At 45.6% G+C, this 23,316-nt stretch overlaps 1 protein-coding gene across 2 annotated transcripts; it reads left to right on the top strand.

Annotated features, from left to right (window-relative positions):
- The first annotated feature begins 1,608 nt into the window (after positions 1-1,608).
- On the top strand, positions 1,609-18,200 carry dlgap5 (discs, large (Drosophila) homolog-associated protein 5). 2 transcript variants are annotated; one of them, XM_038975185.1, is made up of 16 exons: positions 1,609-1,731; positions 1,968-2,212; positions 2,462-2,637; positions 10,410-10,481; positions 10,646-10,685; positions 10,817-10,864; positions 11,002-11,160; positions 11,284-11,560; positions 11,719-11,886; positions 12,008-12,096; positions 12,206-12,366; positions 12,958-13,321; positions 13,550-14,505; positions 17,164-17,341; positions 17,471-17,514; positions 17,704-18,200. In XM_038975185.1, the coding sequence occupies exons 2-16, from the start codon at positions 1,972-1,974 to the stop codon at positions 17,809-17,811; spliced, it is 3,081 nt and encodes a 1,026-aa protein (XP_038831113.1). In that variant the 5' UTR covers positions 1,609-1,731; positions 1,968-1,971; the 3' UTR covers positions 17,812-18,200. The 2 variants fall into 2 exon arrangements, with proteins under 2 accessions (XP_038831113.1, XP_038831114.1); XM_038975186.1 differs by lacking the exon at positions 10,817-10,864.
- The last annotated feature ends 5,116 nt before the right edge of the window (positions 18,201-23,316 follow it).

Raw genomic sequence — 23,316 nt, 5'->3', positions numbered from 1 at the left:
AACTAATACAGGGTCAAATATTTTCTTCATAGGGTGGCGCATAATTGGCCCAGTCATTGTAAATAAGAATTTGTTCATAACTGACTAGTAAAATAAAAAATCTTACCTTGGTGCAACTTCTGCCATGGTGCCATAAAGGCCCTTAGCTCACATAAATTAAGTGCAGTCTTTTTCACCTGGGAGATATGGTCTGTCTCATGGGTGCAGTGTTGCCAACTTAGCGACTTTGTCGCTATATTTAGCGAGTATTCAGACCCCTCTAGCGACACATTTTCAAAAAAGCGACTAATGACAAATCTAGTGACTTTTTCTGGTGTTATTGGAGACTCTGATGTGAAAGCACGTATCGTTCTTACTCTTCTCAACGAGCAGCAGTCCTCACGCAGCAGTCCCTCCCAGCTGCAGTCAGAGCAGGAGATGTTCACCCCTCCGCGTCCAGGCTGCAAATGAATCGCCGCTGGCTGATGCCGCCCTGGCTTACATGAAGAAACATTTATTTTTTTTACCTGAATTAGGGCCAGACTAGTTACCATAATTTTCTCACATTGCCATTGACAGTTTTTTCTATCGTCTCTTTTTGGTCCATTTAGATTGTTAATGTAGATTGTATACAATTAAAAAAAAAAAAAAAAACATTTTATGGTTAAAAATGTTCATGTTTTACTGTGATTTGTTGTATGCTCCTAAGTGGACCATAAGGTAAAAAAGCAAACCAAATTAAGAAAACTAAACAATTTTTAAAAATAAAATTAAAAACTAAGTAACTCCGCCAGAGTGTCTCTTTTGGGTCACTTTTGCCGGATAAAGGAGGAGGGTTGGAATTGTGACATAAAAAGCAAACAAGAATCGACAGAAGAAAGTTAATTTGTAGTTCTAAACATATTTAGGGTGTTTTTTACTCACTTTTTGTCTCTCCCACGACGTTATTCCTCTCTCCTACAGCTCCATCACAGGTAGCCTAGTGGTTAGAGCGTTGGACTCATAACCGAAAGTTTGCAAGATTGAATCCCCGAGCCGACAAGGTTAAAATCTGTCCTTCTGCCCCTGATCAAGGCAGTTAACCCACTGTTCCTAGGCCGTCATTGAAAATAATAATTTGTTCTAACTGACTTGCCTAGTATAATAAAAATAAAAAACATGCAGATTGTAAATTATGCAAATTAGGTGATGGCGTCATTTGGCGACATTTAGGACAGCTACTTTCCGAGTTTGGCAACACTGCATGGGTGTGCTGCTGATGACACTAGGGCCGCCCTTTAGTTGTCTGCTGTGTGTTGAGAGTAGGCTAGGATATCACATTACAAGGTGAATTTTGAAATGAGCAAAGTGGAGAGATGAGTGTGAGAAACAGTCAAATTCCATAGGACTAGGACATAGAATAACTTTTATGTTAAGTACATTAAATGAGAACAATAACCCGCCAAGGTACTTACAGTTGTATCTTTTTTATTTTTGTTTTCTTCGCCTACAAATCAATGAACACACATTTCAAAGTGCAGAAGAACAACTTCGAAATCTCTAGCCTATCCGCGCGACGCTCCTGACCGGAAATATATAATCATCCAATCAGCGTTGAACGGCAGAATTTTCAAAACTACCCGCCATGTTGTTATTTTTAGTTAGCTAGCTAACTTGGAAGTCGTTTATCCGAGTACTTCCATCCATAAAGGTTGCTAGATAGTTGGACTGCTAGAACTTGGAAATTACCAATAATAATTCTATTTTAAACAGGTAAGAGTGCACATTGATAAAATCCTATGTTGATTAATATTTCTCATAACTAGATAGAGAATATTAAGCGTCAGTGACAAACTGACTGCTGCTAGTAAGCTAGCCAGCTAGTTTGGCTCATCGTTTGCTAACTAACGTTTTCTAAATATACAGCCACACGATAATCAATATGTATTTGTCTGTAAAAACGTGTTAGTAACTATTAGTTTCATGCATTGTATGTATATTTGTCACAGGATCATGGACTCCATGGAAGCTCGTTTCGGCCACATGCGTCAGCGTGACACCAGTGTGGACATGCTGCGGGTGAAGATGTCTCGGAGACGGTCGCAGTCCCAAAAGGAGAACCGAGACAAGGCCCTGAACAGCCGCAGGCAGCTTGACAAACTCCCCGAACTGGAATGCTCTCAACTGGACATGTCTGTTGCTGAACATGTGTCAGTAATTCAGGAAAAAGCACCGAATGCAAAACAAGTGAAAAGTGAGTTTTTGTGTGCTTTTGTTGCCCATTCGTGGATCACTTATTTAGCTACCTAACAGTATTCCCTAGGTAACGTTACTGTAGTCAGGTTAGCTGGCTTGAATATTTTCTTCTCTGAAACTGTGGTGTCAAAAAAAAATGTGCCGGAGCCAACTTCGCCCTCATGCCTCTTCATCCTCCACGCCCACTAATATTATGTAATCCCACACTGATCTATTTTCTCTCCAACTCCCTCATTCTTTTTCTCAGACACTGCAGTGGAGGAGCGAATTAAAAAGCTTGCACGCTACAAAGAGAAGAAAGGGCTTGTGAAGGAGAAAGAGAAGAGGGCAAGGGAGAAGAAGGGGGTGTTTAAGGTTGGGCTGTACCGGCCCCAGCCCCTGGCCCCTCTACCTCAGGCCCCAGCTGCCACTACCAAAGCCATGGTGAGGGGGCACAGCTTAACACTGAGTCTGTATACTGCTGACATATCTATAGATATTATATCCATCGTCCTTGGGAGTCATCGTTCAATCGTTGAGTTGATGATGTACTTGACTCATCACCAGAGGGTGAACTTGATGTGCTCAAAACTCATAGGGATATAAGACCGTGGCGGTCGGTGCCTTTTTAAGTTGAGGGAGGACACTTTTTTTATGCACTTGGCCTTATTTCTATTACATCATATTTGCTGACTGTTGTTCATATTCCATTCACCCAGCTCAATGTAAAATGTATAGGTTTAGGCTACAACCTGATAATACAATTTTCCATATACCCATCATGAGGTTGCTACAGCAGGTCGGGAGAAAATTGAGTAATCCAGACAGTGACACATTCAATACCTCCTTGCACACGTGCCTGTTTCTATCTGATCTGGGGTGTAATCATTAGTCCAACAGTTGCAAACGAGTTTCTATTGGACAAATTCAGGTATGTTTATCCCTGTTTTGTTCTGTTTGCTTCCTTTAAGAAATGTTTAAAAACAGAATCGGCGCAATGAATACACTCCTGATCACCGTAAACACAATTCACTTTCATAGCAGCCACATACAAACAGCGTAATAATTTGCTCATTGTCTAATTCCTTCGGCAGCTATACGCTCTCCTCTCACCTTTTCCCTTTGCTTGTGGACTTCAGTGCACAATACAACAGCTGCCCGTGACCAGGTCGAAAAAACCTTTCCATACCATAACCGCTAACTGCTACACACAGCTTACATCGTTGTCCCCTAATGTCAGTCAACATAGTTAGCTACTAGAACTAACGCGTTAATAAACCCACTACAATCGTGCAGTTTAGCGTTTACACCGGCAGGCCACGTTGGCAATAAATTAATAAAACCAAAAGCTTACGTTGACTTAGAAGAGTTCGTGTTGGATAGCCACCCTGTAAACATAGCATCCATCTTTGTTTGAGTAGGCTAAACTAGCTAGCTGCATTTGCTAGCTAGGTAAGTGAAAGTGGAGAAAAACTGCAATTACTTATATTGGTGCCTTCAAAAGTATTCACCCCCCTTGGCGTTTTTCCTATTTTGTTGCATTACAACCTGTAATATAAATAGTTTTGGGGGGGATTTCATCTAATGGACATACACAAAATTAGTGAAAGGGAAAAAAAGAACTTGTTAAAAAGAAAATATGTAAAACTGAAAAGTGGTGGGTGCATTTGTATTCTCCCCCTTCGCTACGAAGCCCCTAAATATGATCTGGTGCAACCAATTATCTTCAGAAGTCACATAATTAGTTAAATAAATGCCACCTGTGTGCAATCTGTGTCACATGATCTCAGTGTGTATGTATGTGTGTATATATCTATGTGTGTGTGTCTGTTCTGAAAGGCCCCTTAGTCTGCAACACCACTGAGCAAGGGGCACCACCAAGCAAGCGGCACTATGAAGACCAAGGAGCTTTCCAAACAGGTCGGGACAAAGTTGTGGAGTACAGATCAGGGTTGGGTTATAAAAAAACATTGAACATCCCATGGAGCACCAGTAAATCCATTATTAAAAAATGGAAAGAATATGGCACCACAACAAACCTAACAAGAGAGGGCCGCCCACAAAAACTCATGGACCAGGCAAGGAGGGCATTAATCAGAGGCGCAACAAAGACACCAAAGATAACCCTGAAGGAGTTGCAAAACTCTAATCTCTGCCGTGGAGCATCTGTCCATAGGACCACTTTAGGCTGTACACTCCACAGGGCTGGGCTTTACGGAAGTGTGGCCAGAAAAAAAGCCATTGCTTAAATAAAGAAATATGCAAACACGTTTGGTGTTCACCAAAAGGCATGTGGGAGACTCCCCAAACATATGGAAGAAGGTACTCTGGTCAGATGAGACTAAAATTGAGCTTTTGGGCCATTAAGGAAAACACTGTCTGGCGCAAACCCAATACCTCTCATCTCCCAGAGAACACCATCTCCACAGTGAAGCATGGTGGTGGCAGCATCATCCAAGATGGCGTAGCAGTCGGATGTGTGTTTTGTCTTGTACCGTCCTGTCCCGTGTAAAAATCGTTTTCCTCGTTTTTTCCCCCCCGTATATATTTTAATCTCACTTTCCATCTACGGACCCTGTGTGGTACGGAGCTGCTATTTTTATGTTTTAGAACCGGTACCCCAATCAGAAGCTAACCAGCTAAATAGCTAGTAGTCAGTTAGCCACTGCTAGCGGTCTTCACCGTTAACTCGGACACCAGCCAGCCTCAGCTCGGTCAATACCTGCCAGTCTGCACAGCACGATATCAACCCAGAGCATATCTGCCGACACGGAGCCCCGCCGATCCATCACGACTGGTCTGCCGACGTAATCGTCCGAGGTGGTTTCAACAGGCACTTTCGTTGCGACGACGCCAAAGGCCCATCTGCTAGCCCCGGCCCGCTAGCTGTCTGAATTTCTGTGTCTCCAGCTCGCCTAGCGTAAGCAACTACTGAATCGGCTCCCTGACTCACCTATTGTTACTACTCACCTATGATCACTTGGCTACACATGCCTCTCCCTAATGTCAATATGCCTTGTCTATTGCTGTTTTGGTTAGTGATTTGTCTTATTTCACTGTAGAGCCCCCAGCCCTGCCCAATATGCCTTAGATATCCCTTTTGTCCCACCTCACATATGCGGTGACCTCATCTGGCTTAACTGTTGCCTCTAGAGACAAAACCTCTCATCGTCACAATGCCTAGGTTTACCTCCTGTACTCACATCCTACCATACCCTTGTCTGTACGTTATGCCTTGAATCTATTCTTACGCACCCAGAAACCTGCTCCAGTTACTCTCTGTTCCGAACGCAGTAGACGACCAGTTCTTATAGCCTTTAGCCGTACCCTTAGCCTACTCCTCCTAGAGTAGAGGTTAATTTGTTGACTTTTGTAACTGTAAAAGCCTTGGTTTCATGCATGTTAACATCAGAAGCCTCCTCCCTAAGTTTGTTTTATTCACTGTGTTAGCACACATCGCCAAACCTGATGTCCTAGCCGTGTCTGAATCTGGGCTTAGGAAGGCCACCAAAAATCCAGAAATTTCCATCCTCAACTACAACATTTCCCAACAAGATAGAACTGCCAAATGTGGCGGAGTTAGCCTGCAGAGTTCTGTCATACTGACCAGGTCTGTGCACAAACAATTTGAGCTTCTACTTTTAAAAACCCACCTTTCCAGAAACAAGTCTCTCACCGTTGCCGCCTGTTATAGACCCCCCTCAGCCCCCAGCTATGCCCTGGACACCATATGGGAATTGATTGCCCCCCATCTATTTTCAGAACTCGTACTGTTAGGTGACCTAAACTGGGATATGCTTAACACCCCGGCCGTCCAACAATCTAAACTAGATGCCTTCAATCTCACTCAAATTATCAAGGAACCTACCAGGTACATCCCTAACTCTGTAACCATGGGCACCCTCTGGCGATATCATCCTGACCAATTTGCCCTCTAAATACACCTCTGCTCTCTTCAACCAGGATCTCAGCGATCACTGCCTCATTGCCTGCGTCCGTAATGGGTCCGCGGTCAAACGACCACCATCACTGTCAAACGCTCCCTAAAACACTTCAGCGAGCAGGCCTTTCTAATCAACCTGGCCTGGGTATCCTGGAAGGATATTGACCTCATCCTGTCAGTAGAGTATGCCTGGTTGCTCTTTTAAAAGTGCTTTCCTCACCATCTTAAATAAGCATGCCCCGTTCAAAAAATGTAGAACTAAGAACAGATATAGCCCTTGGTTCACCCCAGACTTGACTGCCCTTGACACAAAAACATCCTGTGGCTTTCTGCATTAGCATTGAATAGCCCCCGCGATATGAAACTTTCAGGGAAGTTAGGAACTAATATACACAGTCAGTTAGGAAAGCTAAGGCTAGCTTTTTCTAACAGAAATTTGCATCCTGTAGCACAAACTCCAAAAAGTTCTGGGACACTGTAAAGTCCATGGAGAATAAGAGCACCACCTCCCAGCTGCCCACTGCACTGAAGCTAGGAAACACTTTCACCACCGATAAATCCACGATAATTGATTATTTCAATAAGCATTTTTCTACGGATGGCCATGCTTTCCACCTGGCTACCCCTACCCCGACCAACCGCTCTGCACCCCCTGCAGCAACTTGCCCAAGCTCCCCCGCTTCTACTTCACCCAAATCCAGACAGCTGATGTTCTGAAAGAGCTGCAAAATGTGGATCCTTATAAATCAGGTGGGCTAGACAATCTGAACCCTCAATTTCTAAAATTATCCGCCGCAATTGTTGCAACCCCTATTACTAGCCTGTTCAACCTCTCTTTCGTATCGTCTGAGATCCCCAAAGATAGGAAAGCTGCCGCGGTCATCCCCCTCTTCAAAGGGGGAGACACTCCAGACCCAAACTGTTACAGACCTATATCTATCCTACCCTGCCTTTCTAAGGTCTTCGAAAGCCAAGTTAACAAACAGTTCACCGACCATTTCGAATCCCACCGTACCTTCTCCGCTATGCAATCTGGTTTCAGAGCTGGTCATGGGTGCACCTCAGCCACGCTCAAGGTCCTAAACGATATCATAACCGACATCGATAAAAGACGGTACTGTGCAGCCGTATTCATTCACCTGGCCAAGGCTTTCGACTCTGTCAATCACTGCATTCTTATCGGCAGACTCAATAGCCTTGGTTTCTCAAATGACTGCCTCGCCTGGTTCACCAACTACTTCTCAGACAGAGTTCAGTGTGTCAAATCGGAGGGCCTGTTGTCCGGACCTCTGGCAGTCTCTATGGGGGTGCCACAGGGTTCAATTCTCGGGCTTACTCTTTTCTCTGTATATATCAATGATGTCGCTCTTGCTGCTGGTGATTCTCTGATCCACCTCTACGCAGACGACACCATTCTGTATACTTCTGGCCCTTCTTTGGACACTGTTAACTAACCTCCAGACGAGCTTCAATGCCATGCAACACTCATTACGTGGCCTCCAACTGCTTTTAAATGCTAGAAAAACTAAATGCATGCTCTTCAACCGATTGCTGTCTGCACCTGTCTGCCTGACTAGCGTCACTACTCTGGATGGTTTTGACTTGTGTGAATATGTGGACAACTACAAATACCTAGGTGTCTGGTTAGACTGTAAACTCTCCTTCCAGTCTCACATTAAGCATCTCCAATCCAAAATTAAATCTAGAATCGGCTTCCATTTCGCAACAAAGCCTCTTTCACTCATGCTGCCAAACATACCCTCGTAACACTGACTATCCTACAAATCATTGTCATTTTCAATATAGTCTCCAACACTCTACTCAGCAAATTGGATGCAGTCTATCACAGTGCCATCCGTTTTGTCACCAAAGCCCCATATACTACCTACCACTGCGACCTGTATCCTCTCGTTGGCTGGCCCTCGCTTCATATTCGTCGCCAAACCCACTGGCTCCAGGTCATCTATAAGTCTTTGCTAGGTAAAGCACCACCTTATCTCAGCTCACTGGTCACCATAGCAGCACCCACCCGTAGCACGCGCTCCAGCAGGTATATTTCACTGGTCATCCCCAAAGCCAACACTTACTTTGGCTGCCTTTCTTTACAGTTCTCTGCTGCCCATGACTGGAACGAATTGCAAAAATTATTGAAGCTAGAGACTTATATCTCCCTCTCTAACTGTAAGCATCAGCTGTCAGAGCAGCTTACCGATCACTGTACCTGTACACATCCAATCTGTAAATGGCACACCCAACTACATCCCCATATTGTTATTTATCTTCTTGCTCTTTTGCACCCGGTATCACCACTTGCACATCATCATCTGCACATCTATCACTCCAGTGTTAATGCAAAAAAAAAAAATATTTCACCTCTATGGTCTATTTATTGCCTTTACTTCCTAATCTTCTACATTTGCACACACTGTACATTGTTAGAGGTTTTCTATTGTCTTATAGACTGTACGTTTGTTTATGTGTAACTCTGTTGTTTTTGTCGCACTGCTTTGCTTTATGAGAACTTGTTCTCAACTGGCCTACCTGCTTAAATAAAGGTGAAAAAAATATGTTTTTCATTGGCAGGGACTGGGAAACTGGTCAGAATTGAAGGAATGATGGATGGCGCTAAATACTGGGAAATTCTTGAGAGGAACTTGTTTCAGTCTTCCAGAGATTTGAGACTTGGACGGAGGTTCACCTTCCAGCAGGAATATGACCCTAAGCATACTGCTAAAGCAACACGTGGTTTAAGGGGAAACATTTTAAATGTCTTGCCATGGCCTAGTCAAAGCCCAGACTTCAATCCAATTGAGAATCTGTGGTATGAAAGATTGCTGTATACCAGCGGAACCCATCCAACTTGAAGGATCTGGAGCAGTTTTGCACAACTCCCAGTGGCTAGATGTGCCACGCTTACAGAGACATACCCCAAGAGACTTGCAGATGTTATTGCTGCAAAAGGTTGCTCTACAAAGTATTGACCTTGGGGGATGAATAGTTATGCACTTATAAGTTTCCTTTTTTTTGTCTTATTCCTTGTTTGTTTCACAAGAAAAAATATTTTGCATCTTCAAAGTGGTAAGCATGTTGTGTAAATCAAATGATACAACCCCCCCAATTTTTATTTATTTATTTTAATTCCAGGTTGTATGGCAACAAAATAGTAAAAATGCCAAGGAGGTGAAGACTTTCACAAGCCGCTGTAGCTAGCGCTGTCTTTCTCTCGCTTCTCCTTAGTTTTGGAAGAAATCAATTTGTTAAACTGTTCAACTGTTGTCTTTCTCTCTGAGGCAACTATTCACCACATTTTATGCAGTGCTAGCTAGCTATAGCTTATGCTTTCAGTAGTAGATTCATTCTCTGATCCTTTGATTGCGTCGACATATCAGTTCATACTGCAAGAGCTCTGATAGGTTGAAGGACGTCCTCCGGAAGTTGTCATAATTACTGTGGAAGGGGGTGAGAACCATGAGCCTCCTAGGTTTTGTATTGAAGTCAATGTACCCAGAGGAGGACGGAAACTAACTGTCCTCCGGCTACACCATGGTGTTGAGGCTGCTGTAGGCCTTTGTTGCAAAACTGTGTGTTTTAATCAATTATTTGGTGACGTGGCTATATTTAGGATAGTTTTATCCAAAAAAAAAAAAAAGGATAACTTTTTTTCCCCCGCTATTTTTTTATGAAATTCCCCTTTCTCCTCTGAGGAGCCTCCACTGATATAAGAACAGAACTGGTGTTCTTAAGCCACGTTTATACCTGGTGCTAACATGCGTCCTTTGTCCCGATTGTGTCCACATCCTGATAGTGCCCATATTTGTAGACTGGTGTAGACGATCAAAAGACACATTGTGGTCTGATTTTGATCAGATCTTCCTGACCACCACTGGAGGTAGTCGGGCACGCATTGTCTGTGTATCTCTCAAGTGTAGACTAATCTGGACAGTGACACCATTTAAATCCTCATTATCCTACCTTCAATCATTGACAGCTGGCACAATTGACTTAGGACAGCAATATGTTTTAAAATAAATGTTATTTTTGAAAGAATATCTGTCAAATTTGCATACAGGGAGGGACCAGGAAATCTGGTCACAATGTGGGCACAGTGGCTGGATGAGACATTTTACTACCATGTGTAAACCCATTTGAAAATGTGGTAACAATCCGATTGTGGACAAGACCAGGAAAAAGGATGCCAGTTAGCACCAGGTATAAGCAAGGATTTAGTGGTGTTACGTTGTCATAACGTGGCCCTGCCTTTTCCTCTTACCAGGCAACAACGGCAGTGGTCCAGCCCCAATCCACCAGAGTGACGCGCTCAACCATGAGGCAGCAGTCCCCCAAGGTGATAAAAAAAAAAAAAAACTACAAAGTCTGCATTTTGTTCTGCGCACATATTTTATATAAGATTTTCTATTAGATTATTTAGTCAATAACTATAATAGCAGCTTTTTGGAATAACCATATAATTGACAAAATGCTGTATTTTTTTCTGTTCCATTGACCTAGGCACCACAGACTATTGACACTGCCCCTGCTTCAAGAAAAGGTTGTTGTTGTTTTTACCCCCACTTTAACTCAAACTATTTCCCACCCTATATAATCATTGAATGGTGTGCTTAATTCAACACCTGTATGTACTGACTGCTAACCCCTTAACTTGACCTGGTTCTGTCTTAGTTGAACCAGCTGTGGTCAGGTCAACCAGGAGAACCAAGATCACTATAGGTAACACTTCTAACCATGACAATAATCTGTCAGCTGTTCTATACATTACGCCCCAAACATTTTGTTTAGCCAATTATTTAACCCCGATAAACATCCTTGACTTGTAACATAACTCATCTTTTTCCACTTTCCTGCAGGTGAACCAGTTGTCAGAGCCCCATCCACAAGGTCAGCTAACAGGCCTTTGGTCTCTGTGGCCCCTGTGGCAAAGGACAAACCTGCTGCAGCTCCCAAGACCAGATCAAATGCCAAGCAGTCTGCAGCACCACCTGTTGGCAGAGGGAGGAACACCAGGGGTGAGCTTTGGCAGCTGACATCCCACGCTTCATATGCATTATTCCTCTACAACATTTTATGTGGTTTACCCCATTTTATTTCTGCATTATAAAAATTTAAAAGTACATTTTGACATTCTTTAGGAAATACTGAAAGCAATACGCAAGCTGCTGTAAAAGTGAAAAAGCCAGTGGAGGAGCCCAGGGCTGCTAGCCCCCCACCACCCAGTGTAAAGGAGGAGAAGATGGTAGACCCTGATCCAGAACCTGTCCCAGCCCAGGCCTCCTCCCTCCTCCCTCCAGCCCCTACCCTGTCCTCCTTCGCTCCTCAGGGCTTTGTGTTCCAGGCTCCAGCAGGCCTGTCCACCTTCAAGCCCACCCCTCTCACCCCCCGCTCTGCAGACTCCTTCTTCAAACCAAGGTAACACATTGTGGGTTTCTCCACTCTTCTTTGATCAGTCTGTATCCCTCTAACATATTTTAGATTCCCTTGTAATATTTATTAGGTGCATTACAGATGCATTTTTGAAAACATATTGTCATTTTCTATGTTTTAAATCTTCATCCTCCTCTCTGCAGTGTCCCTGCCTTTGTACTACCACCTGTGCCACTCTGGCTCTCTGACTTGGTGCCCAAAATGGAGCTCAGTGCTCCCTCTCCTGCCAAGTCCCCTGTTCAATCCACGCCTTCTCCTACTCTGGCCCCTCAGTGTCCCCAGGAACCAGAGCATGATGTGCCCTACTTTAGGTGAGGGTTACATTTTAGCTGACAAACTATCATGCATATTATATGAAACCAAGTCAACAGCGAAGTTCCTGACCTAGACAAGTGTTGTATCATGTGATATGTGAATGTCTGTGTCTGTCAGGTTGGTGGTGGTCAGTGAGACCGAGAGACTGAAAGCATTTTGTCAGCAGTGGGAGCCCAGGGTGGATGATGCCTCTATCCCTGAAGAGAGTGAGTGACTTCATGTCTTTTAACCATCTTAAGTGGTAAATTTAGATTTATATTAGCGAAATGCAACCTACAACATTTCCTCAATGTTTATATCCATCCCTTTGTGAAGTGCGTGACCGTATGCGTACTGCGGTGGGGCAGGCCAGGCTGCTGATGAAGGAGAGGTTTGGTCAGTTCTCTGGCCTGGTGGATGACTGTGAGCTTGGCAGAGGAGAGAAGATCACCACATGCACCGACTTGCAAGGCTTCTGGGACATGGTCTACTACCAGGTGGGTTAGTGACTAGGAGGACATGGTCTACTACCGGGTGGGTTAGTGACTAGGAGGACATGGTCTACTACCAGGTGGGTTAGTGACTAGGAGGACATGGTCTACTACCAGGTGGGTTAGTGACTAGGAGGACATGGTCTACTACCAGGTGGGTTAGTGACTAGGAGGACATGGTCTACTACCAGGTGGGTTAGTGACTAGGAGGACATGGTCTACTACCAGGTGGGTTAGTGACTAGGAGGACATGGTCTACTACCAGGTGGGTTAGTGACTAGGAGGACATGGTCTACTACCAGGTGGGTTAGTGACTAGGAGGACATGGTCTACTACCAGGTGGGTTAGTGACTAGGAGGACATGGTCTACTACCAGGTGGGTTAGTGACTAGGAGGACATGGTCTGCTACTGTGTGTGTGTAGAATTAGATGAACAGACACGGGTGGTTAGTCTGTTTATGCTTGACTGCTACCTCTAGGAAGAATTACCACCTAGATTGGTACAGCATTCTAAAAGGTTGAAAATGTGGATGCAAGCTTTCTAAAAGGGCACCCCCTCTTCTTTCCTCGCTCACCTTGTTCGACTTCCTCTTTCAGGTAGAAGACGTGAACAAGAAGTTTGGTGCTCTGAAGGAAGCAGAGTCTAAGGGTTGGCAGGAGGAGAGAAAGCCCCCACCACGACAGAGGAAGGTGGTCAAGAAGCCGGCCTCTGCTCCGGTGGCTAAGCCTGTCGGTGGTGCTGCCGCCAAGTCTCGTCTGGCTGCCATCAAGGCTGCTATTAAGGTCAAGCGGCAGGCTGCAGAGGCAGAGAAGGCAGTCCAGGCTGCAGGGCCAGGCAGTGCTGTTGACGACCCTGCTCCAGCTCCTCAGGACCCCCAGGCAGAGACCTTGGCCCCAGAGTCACCGGTGGTGGTGTTCCAGGGAGGCTTCGTCCAGGTGGAGAGTCCCGCCAAACTCACAGGTGAGAGTCATACTTCTGCTGTTCTTCACCCAGGCTTCCCCTCAACTGCTGTGATGCACATAGATATGGATGGAGGCAGAGGAAGATGCATAGAATGGCAGGCTGAAAGGACGGAGGGTTTGCTCGGGCCTGGAAGACCGCTGACATCTCCCTCTGTCAGTGTTAGAGGTACCAACTAGTGAGGGAGTTGGGAATTTACTGACTGCTGTATTGTCTCTGTCTTTCTAGGCTTTGTGAGGAGATCAACCCGTGTAGCTGCCAGGCCGCCTCAGGCATCTCCCTGCTCTGTCACCAAGTTCTCCACCCCCGTCAGAACCCTCCATTCCAACGCTGCTGCAGCTGCACAACCCTCTACTCTCCACCGCCTCACCCCTGCTCGCTCCACCCTCACCCCTGCTTTCTCCTCCCTCACCCCTGCCTGCTCCAGGCTCTCCCCTACCCGTCTGTCTGATGGCACCCCACTCTGCACCCTGGCCCCCGCCCAGAATACCCCCACCAGAGTCTCTCTCTGCTTCTCACCAGTCAAGGAAGCTTTGATAGACGCCCAGTCAGAGGAAGTCCCCAGCTACCAACCAGAGCTAGTCTCGGTCCAGAATGAAGTCACTCCTGACCAACCAGAGCCCAAGAGCACGCAGGAAGCTTGTGACCAATCGGAGGTTGTTACAGCACCCACTGTTTGCCATGAGGAGCACATTGAGAGTTGTGAGTCTGAGAAAATGAGCCAATCGCCATCCAACACACAACAGCTGACCTATGACGAAATGCCCCAAGAAGCCTTCAGCCAATCGGTGTTGGCCACAGAGGAGCCCAACCAATCGGAGCTCCTGGCCATGCCTGAAGTGAGCAGCACTGTGGCTACCCACTCAATCCTATCCTCTCCCTCACTCCAGGACAGAGAAGAAGATTTAGAGGCCTACGATATCAGCCTACCCATCTCACCAAGGCTTCCCCTCTCTCCCTCACTGCCCCACACTCCCACCCATGGAGCAGAGTTCTCCCCAGTCAGGAGCCCTGCCTTCAGCTTCACCCTCTCCTCCAACCCAGCCAGGCCAAAACCTACCGAGGACAGCCTATCTCCCCTCTCCTCACCCTGCCTGGTGCCCTCCTCTCCTACTGTCCAGGTCTCCCTCAGCGTCCCAGCTACTGCCGACGTGACAGTGACTCCAAATACTTATATCACTGAGGTAAGTGTTTTGGCAAAGGAGATACTGGTGTGTGAGTATATAAACTCAGCAAAAAAAGAAACGTCCTCACTGTCAACTGCGTTTATTTTCAGCAAACTTAACATGTGTAAATATTTTTATGAACATAACAAGATTCAACAACAGACATAAACTGAACAAGTTCCACAGACATGTGACTAACAGAAATGGAATAATGTGTCCCTGAACAAAGAGGGGTTCAAAATCAAAAGTAACAGTCGGTATCTGGTGTGGCCACCAGCTGCATTAAGTACTGCAGTGCATCTCCTCCTCATGGACTGCACCAGATTTGCTGTGAGATGTTACCCCACTCTTTCACCAAGGCACCTGCAAGTTCCCGGACATTTCTGGGGGGGAATGGCCCTAGCCCTCACCCTCCGATCCAACAGGTCCCAGACGTGCTCAATGGGATTGAAATTTGGGCTCTTCGCTGGCCATGGCAGAACACTGACATTCCTGTCTTGCAGGAAATCACACACAGAACGAGCAGTATGGCTGGTGGCATTGTCAGGATGAGTCTGCAGGAAGGGTACCACATGAGGGAGGAAGGAGGTCTTCCCTGTAATGCACAGCGTTGAGACTGAGCTTGTCATTGCAGGCAGTCTGATGCTGTGACACACCGCCCCAGACCATGACGGACCCTCCACCTCCAAATCGATTCCGCTCCAGAGTACAGGCCTCGGTGTAACGCTCATTCCTTTGAAGATAAATGCGAATCCGACCATCACCCCTGGTGAGACAAAACCGCGACTCGTCAGTGGAGAGCACTTTTTGCCAGTCCTGTCTGGTCCAGCGACGGTGGGTTTGTGCCCATAGGCGACGTTGTTGCCGGTGATGTCTGTTGAGGACCTGCCTTACAACAGGCCTGTAAGTCCCCAGTCCAGCCTCTCTCAACCTGTACCTGTCCCGCAGGTGTGGTGTTCAGATGTACCGATCCTGTGCAGGTGTTACACGTGGTCTGTCACTGCGAGGACGATCAGCTGTCCGTCCTGTCTCCCTATAGTTCTGTCTTAGGCGTTTCACAGTACGGACATTGCTATTTATTGCCGTGGTCACATCTGCAGTCCTCATGTCTTCTTGCAGCATGCTTAAGGCACATTCACGCAGATGAGCAGGGACCCTGGGCATCTTTCTTGTTTGTTTTTTTTCAGTTAGTAGAAAGGCCTCTTTGGTGTCCTAAGTTTTCATAACTGTGACCTTAATTGCCTACCGTCTGTAAGCTGTTAGTGTCTTAACGACCGTTCCACAGGTGCATGTTAATTGTTTATGGTTCATTGAACAAGCATGGGGAACAGTTGTTAAAACCCTTTACAATGAAGATCTGTGAAGTTATTTGGATTTTTACTAATTGTCTTTGAAAGACGGGGTCCTGAAAAAGGGACATTTATATATATATATATATATATCTGTGTGTGTACACCCCTTCAAATTAGTGGATTCAGCTATTTCAGCCACAGCTGTTGCTGATCGGAGTATAACATTTATCAAACAGCAATGGAATCTCCATAGACAAATATTGGCAGTAGAGCTGAGTGACTTTCAACGTGGCATCGTCATAGGATGCCACTTTTCCCACAAGTCAGTTCGTCAAATTTCTGCCCTGCTAGAGCTGCCTTAGTCAACTGTAAGTGCTGTTATTGTGAAGTGGAAATGTCTAGGAGCAACAACAGCTCAACCACAAAGGAGTAGGCCACACAAGCTCACAGAAGCACGTAATAATAGTCTGTCCTCAGTTGCAACACTCACTACCAAGTTCCAAACTGCCTCTGGAAGCAACGTCAGCACAAGAACTGTTCATCGGGAGCTTCATGAAATGGGTTTCCGTGGCCGAGCAGTCTTAGTCTTTGTGCGGACAAAGACTAAGATCATTTTGCGAAATACCAAGAGTGGTGTAAAGCTCGCTGCTATTGGACTCTGGGGCAGTGGAAATGCCTTCTCTGGAGTGATGAATCACGTTTCACCATCTGGCAGTCCGACGGAAGAATCTCGGTTTGGCGGATGCTTGGAGAACACTACCTGCCCGAATTTATATTGGCAACCTTGAAGTTTGGTGTAGGAGGAATAATGTTCTAGGGCCGGTTTTCATGGTTCGGGCTAGGCCCCATAGTTCTAGTGAAGGGAAATCTTAACACTGAAGCATACAATGACATTCTAGATGGTTCTGTGCTGCCAACTTTGTTGAAAAAGAGTTTGGGGAAGGCCATTTCCTGTTTCAGCATGACAATGCCCCCGTGCACAAAGTGAGGTCCATACAGAAATTGTTTGTTGAGATCGGTGTGGACGAACTGGCCTACACAGAGCCCTGACATCGCCCCCCCCCCCCCCCCCATCGAACACCTTTTGGATGAATTGGTACGCAGACTGCGAGCCAGGCCTAATCGCCCAACATCAGTGCCAGACCTTACTCATGCTCTTGTGGCTGAATGGAAGCAAGTGCCCGCAGCAATGATCCAAAACCAGTGGAAAGCCTTCCCTGGAGGCTGTTATAGCAGCAAATGGGGGAACAACTCCATATTAATGCTCATGATTTAGGAATGAGATGTTTGAGCAGGAGGCCACTTACTTTTGGTCACGTAGTTGAGCTGAGCATCTCTTAATGTATGACCGGCAATAGGTAATTGTTTTCTCTAAATACACTAGAGTTTTCTGGGATTGGAGTTTGAGCGCTACCTCCAGCCTGTAGCAAGCTGCAACCTGTCACCACGGGAGCTGGCTGTTGCCGAGGAGATGCTGTCGCCCATGGCGATAGACGTAGAAATGGAGAGTCCGATGGCTCAGTCTGGAGAGCCCACTTGGGAGGAAGCGTCGTCTCCCACAGGTAAAGTGTGTGTGTTCACCTGGGTTTTGACACTTGGATAGGCTTTGACCTGGATATTTGTATTCCTTATGATGGATTTGTTTTTTTCAATCAAGTAATTTTTGTATTCCCTCCTCACTCCCATCACAGCGTTTCCCAGTTTGGCACAAATGTTCACCCCACGGACCACGAAGGTTAACTTCCTTGTTTTACCCTCTTCTTTCTCGCATGTATAAAGTATGATTTCATTTGGTGTTGGATCACTTTTCACTTTGGTGTTCTGAAAACCGTAATTGTACTATTAGGCATGCATTCTTCTCAATTCATCAACTGACCCATGCTGTCCCCACTTCATTCTCCTAAATCTCTTCTCTCTCCTCCAGCCAGTTGAGTCGGACATGTTGCTGTTCACCCCTGATCAGATGGACAGAGTGAGACAGTCAATGTGCCCCAGTGACCTCATGTCATTCACACCTCCATCTAATAGATAGACCAATTTGTTTAACTGCCGTTTTTTCCCCCTCCATTTCGCTCTAGAGACTTGTTTTTAGTCTCTAAAAGAAAATAATTTGTTTATATGCATTGTTACTTTTTTCTAAACTCCTCTAATTGTCAGAAAAGTTTTTTTATGTAACTTCAACAGATTTTCAAGAATTTTCCTGAAATGTTTTGTGCTATGTCTACTACAACTTTTTTATTGAAATACCAAAAAGGGTCCAGGTAGTGTTTCCTAACTTAAGCACATTTTCTATGGTGCCCAGGTGTGTGCAGTAAAAAAAAAACGTAATCAAGAGTTTATATATAGCCTAAATTCTTCTATGTTGAATATGCATGCTGAAAAACCTTTTGGTTTGTGTAAATAAAATGTTGATTCTTCTAATTGGCCTTCAACAGACTTCTTTTTTAAAGGGTTCCTCTCTTTCAAGCACTATTGAAGCAACGCTGCAACGTGTTATATTTTACAGTGAAGGCTGCAGCAGGAGCTAACTGGTTTGTCAGTGCCTCTTTCTACAACTATAGCATCTATACCAAACAATGACTGTGAATCATGAAACAATACTCCCACCTATGTAATTCTGATAATTATTTTATTATCAGAAGAATTGTGTGAAATGCATGTTAACATAGAGGACTGTTATGATTTGATAGACCATGATCTGAAAATTTCTGTTTTTAATCTGCCACTAGCAAACAGGTCTTACAGTCCTATCTATCCCAAACTCCAGGGTGATCTGGGTAGTCTATTTCCTCTTAGCTGCTGCAGGCAGGCGACTGTTTGGTGATGACCACAGAGGTGGTGGAGGCCACAGTTGTCTCAGCCACTGGAGACAGGTTAAGGTCACCCTCTGGCCCTTTGCCTTGCTCCTCCCTCCATCTCTCCTCTGCCTCCCACAGATTCCTCAACCTGGAAAAAGGACAGTTTTATAAATGATTTATTTGTCGTTGAGTTACCATGAAGAGCTTGTGTTGGACCAGAGTTTGACATCAGCATTCATGGTGCACACCAAGGCCAGATTTCCTAGACTAAAAGCACTTCCAAAGGGTTCTCCGGGTTTTAATCTTGGGACATTTGACTGTCCCTTAGGGTGTGGGGGTTAGGATTCAAACTGGATCAAGGGACCTCTTCATCATGTCTATCAGTACCTGGCGTCTTCCTTAGCCAGAGCGATGCAGGGCTAGTGCAGTCTGCGTCAGCCTCTCGTCCTGCACCTCCCTTCTCAGCTCCAGGCTGTACTCTGAGTCCCCTCTGGGTCCAGCTCAGTGTCCGCAGGACAGGAAGTCTTCCCTGCTCGTCCTGCTCCACTCCTCTTCAACAGGCTCGGGTTAGGACACACAGCAGGAGTGAGATTGGCATGAGCACACCATAGAAAAATGTTATAATTAGAAGATACATCTGTATGAAATAGTATTTCTGAGGCTGAATCCCAAATCCCCCTCGCCCCTACATTTAGCGTTCACCATATGCACAAGTGTCCCAAAGCTGAGGGAGTGAAAATTGAGGGTGTAGGAGAAAATTAGACCCTCCAATAGCACCTTCGACCATGCCAGCAAGGCTGCAGGCTCCAGAGCGACGTGGTATCCCAACAAGCAAAGTGATAAGTTTGTGCAGTTTCATACAGAAGAATGGAGGTATGCCTAATTTATATCCCACGTGCATTAAAAAAAAAAGATTTCACAGCTTTACACATAACAAATGGAATACCGCCCAAATTAAATGTTTAACTGTTAGATGTTTATATCTTGTAAAATGACAGGGGGAATTTGAATTTCATGTTATTATTTGAATGTGGAACAAATTGCATAACTTAAGTCATGAGTCCTGAAGTTGATGCATTTATTGATCCCCTCACCACTGAAAGTTTCATCAACACATGACAAGAGGGCCCTCTGAGCGAGTTGCTATGGGTGAAGGGGTGGTTGGGGATGAACCGTGATTTTCGGAGGTCATCAAATTAGTTGTGTAATATACTTGTGTGTAATCTACCTGTGCTGGGGGGATGATCATGGGGAGGGTGATGTGACACTAGCTTCCACTGCTGATATAGGTGGGGCTACCATGGTGATCCCTGAGTCCTCAGTGTCTGATGAGTGGGTTGCTGACCCACCACCTGACTCTGAAACACAGGAATACACTTTCAACAATACTGTGAAGATGTGACCAGCTAAACAATGTAAATTGGGCTATACGGATATGTGGGTACAGTAAAAGAGGACCCCTCAACCGGTCTGTGATTTGAGGTTGCCTGCTGCATTGAGACTGGGCTCCACCTCCTTCAGGTGTAGACAGCTGGAGACTCCTTGGATTTTCCCATCTGGGTAGGAAAATATTATTGAATGAATAATTTTTGGACATGGGTTTGTCTCAATTGCTAGAATTTGCCATGTGAGATTACCTATAAATGTGGCATTTGACTGAAAGCTGATTATACCAATCAGCTTCCCACAATAAGTTGAGTGAATTTTGTCCCATTCCTCCTGACAGAGCTGGTGTAACTGAGTCAGGTTTGTAGGCCTCCTTGCTCGCACACGCTTTTTCAGTTCTGCCCACAAATGTTCTATGGGATTGAGGTCAGGGCTTTGTGATGGCCACTCCAATACCTTGACTTTGTTGTCCTTAAGCCATTTTGCCACAACTTTGGAAGTATGCTTGGGGTCATTGTCCATTTGGAAGACCCATTTGCGACCAAGCTTTAACTTCCTGACTGATGTCTTGAGATGTTGCTTCAATATATCCACCAAATTTTCCTCCCTCATGATTCTATCTATTTTGTGAAATGCACCAGTCCCTCCTGCAGCAAAGCACACCCACAACATGATGCTGCCACCCTCGTGCTTCACGGTTGGGATGGTGTTATTTGGCTTGCAAGCCTCCCCCTTTTTCCTCCAAGCATAATGATGGTCATTATGGCCAAACAGTTCTATTTTTGTTTCATCAGACCAGAAAAGTGTGATCTTTGTCCCCATGTGCAGTTGCAAAACGTAGTCTGGCTTTTTTATGGCGGTTTTGGAGCAGTGGCTTCTTCCTTGCTGAGCGGCCTTTCAGGTTATGTCGATATAGGACTCGTTTTACTGTGGATATAGATTATTTTGTACCTGTTTCCTCCAGCATCTTCACAAGGTCCTTTGCTGTTGTTCTGGAATTGATTTGCACTTTTCGCACCAAAGTACGTTCATCTCTAGGAGACAGAACGCGTGAATTATAAGTGAAATAATCTGTCTGTAAACAATTGTTGGAAAAATTACTTGTCATGCACAAAGTAGATGTCCTAACCGACTTGCCAAAACTATAGTTTGTTCACAAGAAATTTGTGGAGTGGTTGAAAAATGAGTTTTAATGACTCCAACCTAAGTGTATGTAAACTTCTGACTTCAACTGTATTTTCAGAGGGACTTGGTGTGCTTACCGTCCTCGAACGGGGGAGTGTGTGTTTTTATCCCACTCAGATCAGGGGTGTTTGAACCTTCCAGGCAAAACGCGGGGAACTCTGCCGTGTGGTCGTCCACAAGCTCCCCTTCAAATATGCGCCCATTTTTTACAATAAACTTTAACCAGAATGTTCAAAGAGATCTTATTTCCACTCCACATTAACATCTACTCAATTAGAATGATTGCTCTATGGAAGTAGGAAGTGTTTTTTTCCCCTTCACCTGTCCATGTTTTTTGTTGTCCTTCCACTCTCTTTTGTCAAGAGCCCGCGGCTGTAGTAGAAGCTGCCATGGGCATGCCTCAGCCCCTGGACAAAGTCTCCAGTGTACTCATTCCTCAGGGGGTACTGAGAGCCAGGCACTCTCCTCAGGAATCATGTGTGGATCCCCTGTCCGTGCTTAGAGAGAGGAGGATTTACCAGTGATTTATCAGTTTTACGTGAAGTTACACTAACCATGTCTTTCTCAAAGCAAAATAATGGGTTTATTCATCTATCATGTCATGGCAGATGGGGATGATATGGTTTAAACTACCTGGACCCCATTCTCCCATATCCCTCTGTACTGCTGACCCAGCTGCAGCCACTTCCTCTTGCCTTCTCCATGTCTCACATTGTTCCTCCACTGGCCCTCATACAAGTTCCCAGATGGGTACCTTTGGCAGCAGAGAGAACACATGCAAGGTGTACGACACTGATATAATTTAAACATAAGAACACATTTGATGGGAGCTCATTCATGTGTAACACAGTCTAAACACAAGTTCACCTACCATCGGCCTCCCCATCCCTCTCTGTTACTGTTCACCCAGTCTCCTTCATACCAGGACGTCACTTCCTGGTTATAGTATATTGCACCCTAATAAACAAACAAATACTGTAAATTAAGCAATAAGCCCGCATTAAAAAGACAGCGGAAGAGGTGCAGGTTTATTTGACTTGCTCAAGAATTCAACAGGATCATACCTTTCTGTGTCTTTTGCCGTGATGCCACTATGTACACTGCTCAAAAAAATAAAGGGAACACTTAAACAACACAATGTAACTCCAAGTCAATCACACTTCTGTGAAATCAAACTGTCCACTTAGGAAGCAACACTGATTGACAATAAATTTCACATGCTGTTGTGCAAATGGAATAGACAAAAGGTGGAAATTATAGGCAATTAGTAAGACACCCCCAAAAAAGGAATGGTTCTGCGGGTGGTGACCACAGACCACTTCTCAGTTCCTATGCTTCCTGGCTGATGTTTTGGTCACTTTTGAATGCTGTCGGTGCTTTCACTCTAGTGGTAGCATGAGACGGAGTCTACAACCCACACAAGTGGCTCAGGTAGTGCAGTTCATCCAGGATGGCACATCAATGCGAGCTGTGGCAAAAAGGTTTGCTGTGTCTGTCAGCGTAGTGTCCAGAGCATGGAGGCGCTACCAGGAGACAGGCCAGTACATCAGGAGACGTGGAGGAGGCCGTAGGAGGGCAACAACCCAGCAGCAGGACCGCTACCTCCGCCTTTGTGCAAGGAGGTGCACTGCCAGAGCCCTGCAAAATGACCTCCAGCAGGCCACAAATGTGCATGTGTCAGCATATGGTCTCACAAGGGGTCTGAGGATCTCATCTCGGTACCTAATGGCAGTCAGGCTACCTCTGGCGAGCACATGGAGGGCTGTGCGGCCCCACAAAGTAATGCCACCCCACACCATGACTGACCCACCGCCAAACCGGTCATGCTGGAGGATGTTGCAGGCAGCAGAACGTTCTCCACGGCGTCTCCAGACTCTGTCACATGTGCTCAGTGTGAACCTGCTTTCATCTGTGAAGAGCACAGGGCGCCAGTGGCGAATTTGCCAATCTTGGTGTTCTCTGGCAAATGCCAAACGTCCTGCACGGTGTTGGGCTGTAAGCACAACCCCCACCTGTGGACGTCGGGCCCTCATACCACCCTCATGGAGTCTGTTTCTGACCGTTTGAGCAGACACATGCACATTTGTGGCCTGCTGGAGGTCATTTTGCAGGGCTCTGGCAGTGCACCTCCTTGCACAAAGGCGGAGGTAGCGGTCCTGCTGCTGGGT

Source organism: Salvelinus namaycush, chromosome 35, assembly GCF_016432855.1.
Source record: "Salvelinus namaycush isolate Seneca chromosome 35, SaNama_1.0, whole genome shotgun sequence".
In the NCBI taxonomy this organism is placed as follows: Eukaryota; Metazoa; Chordata; class Actinopteri; order Salmoniformes; family Salmonidae; genus Salvelinus; species Salvelinus namaycush.
The sequence above is the reverse complement of the archived record's forward strand: the minus strand, read 5'-3'. Positions and strand labels throughout refer to the sequence as shown.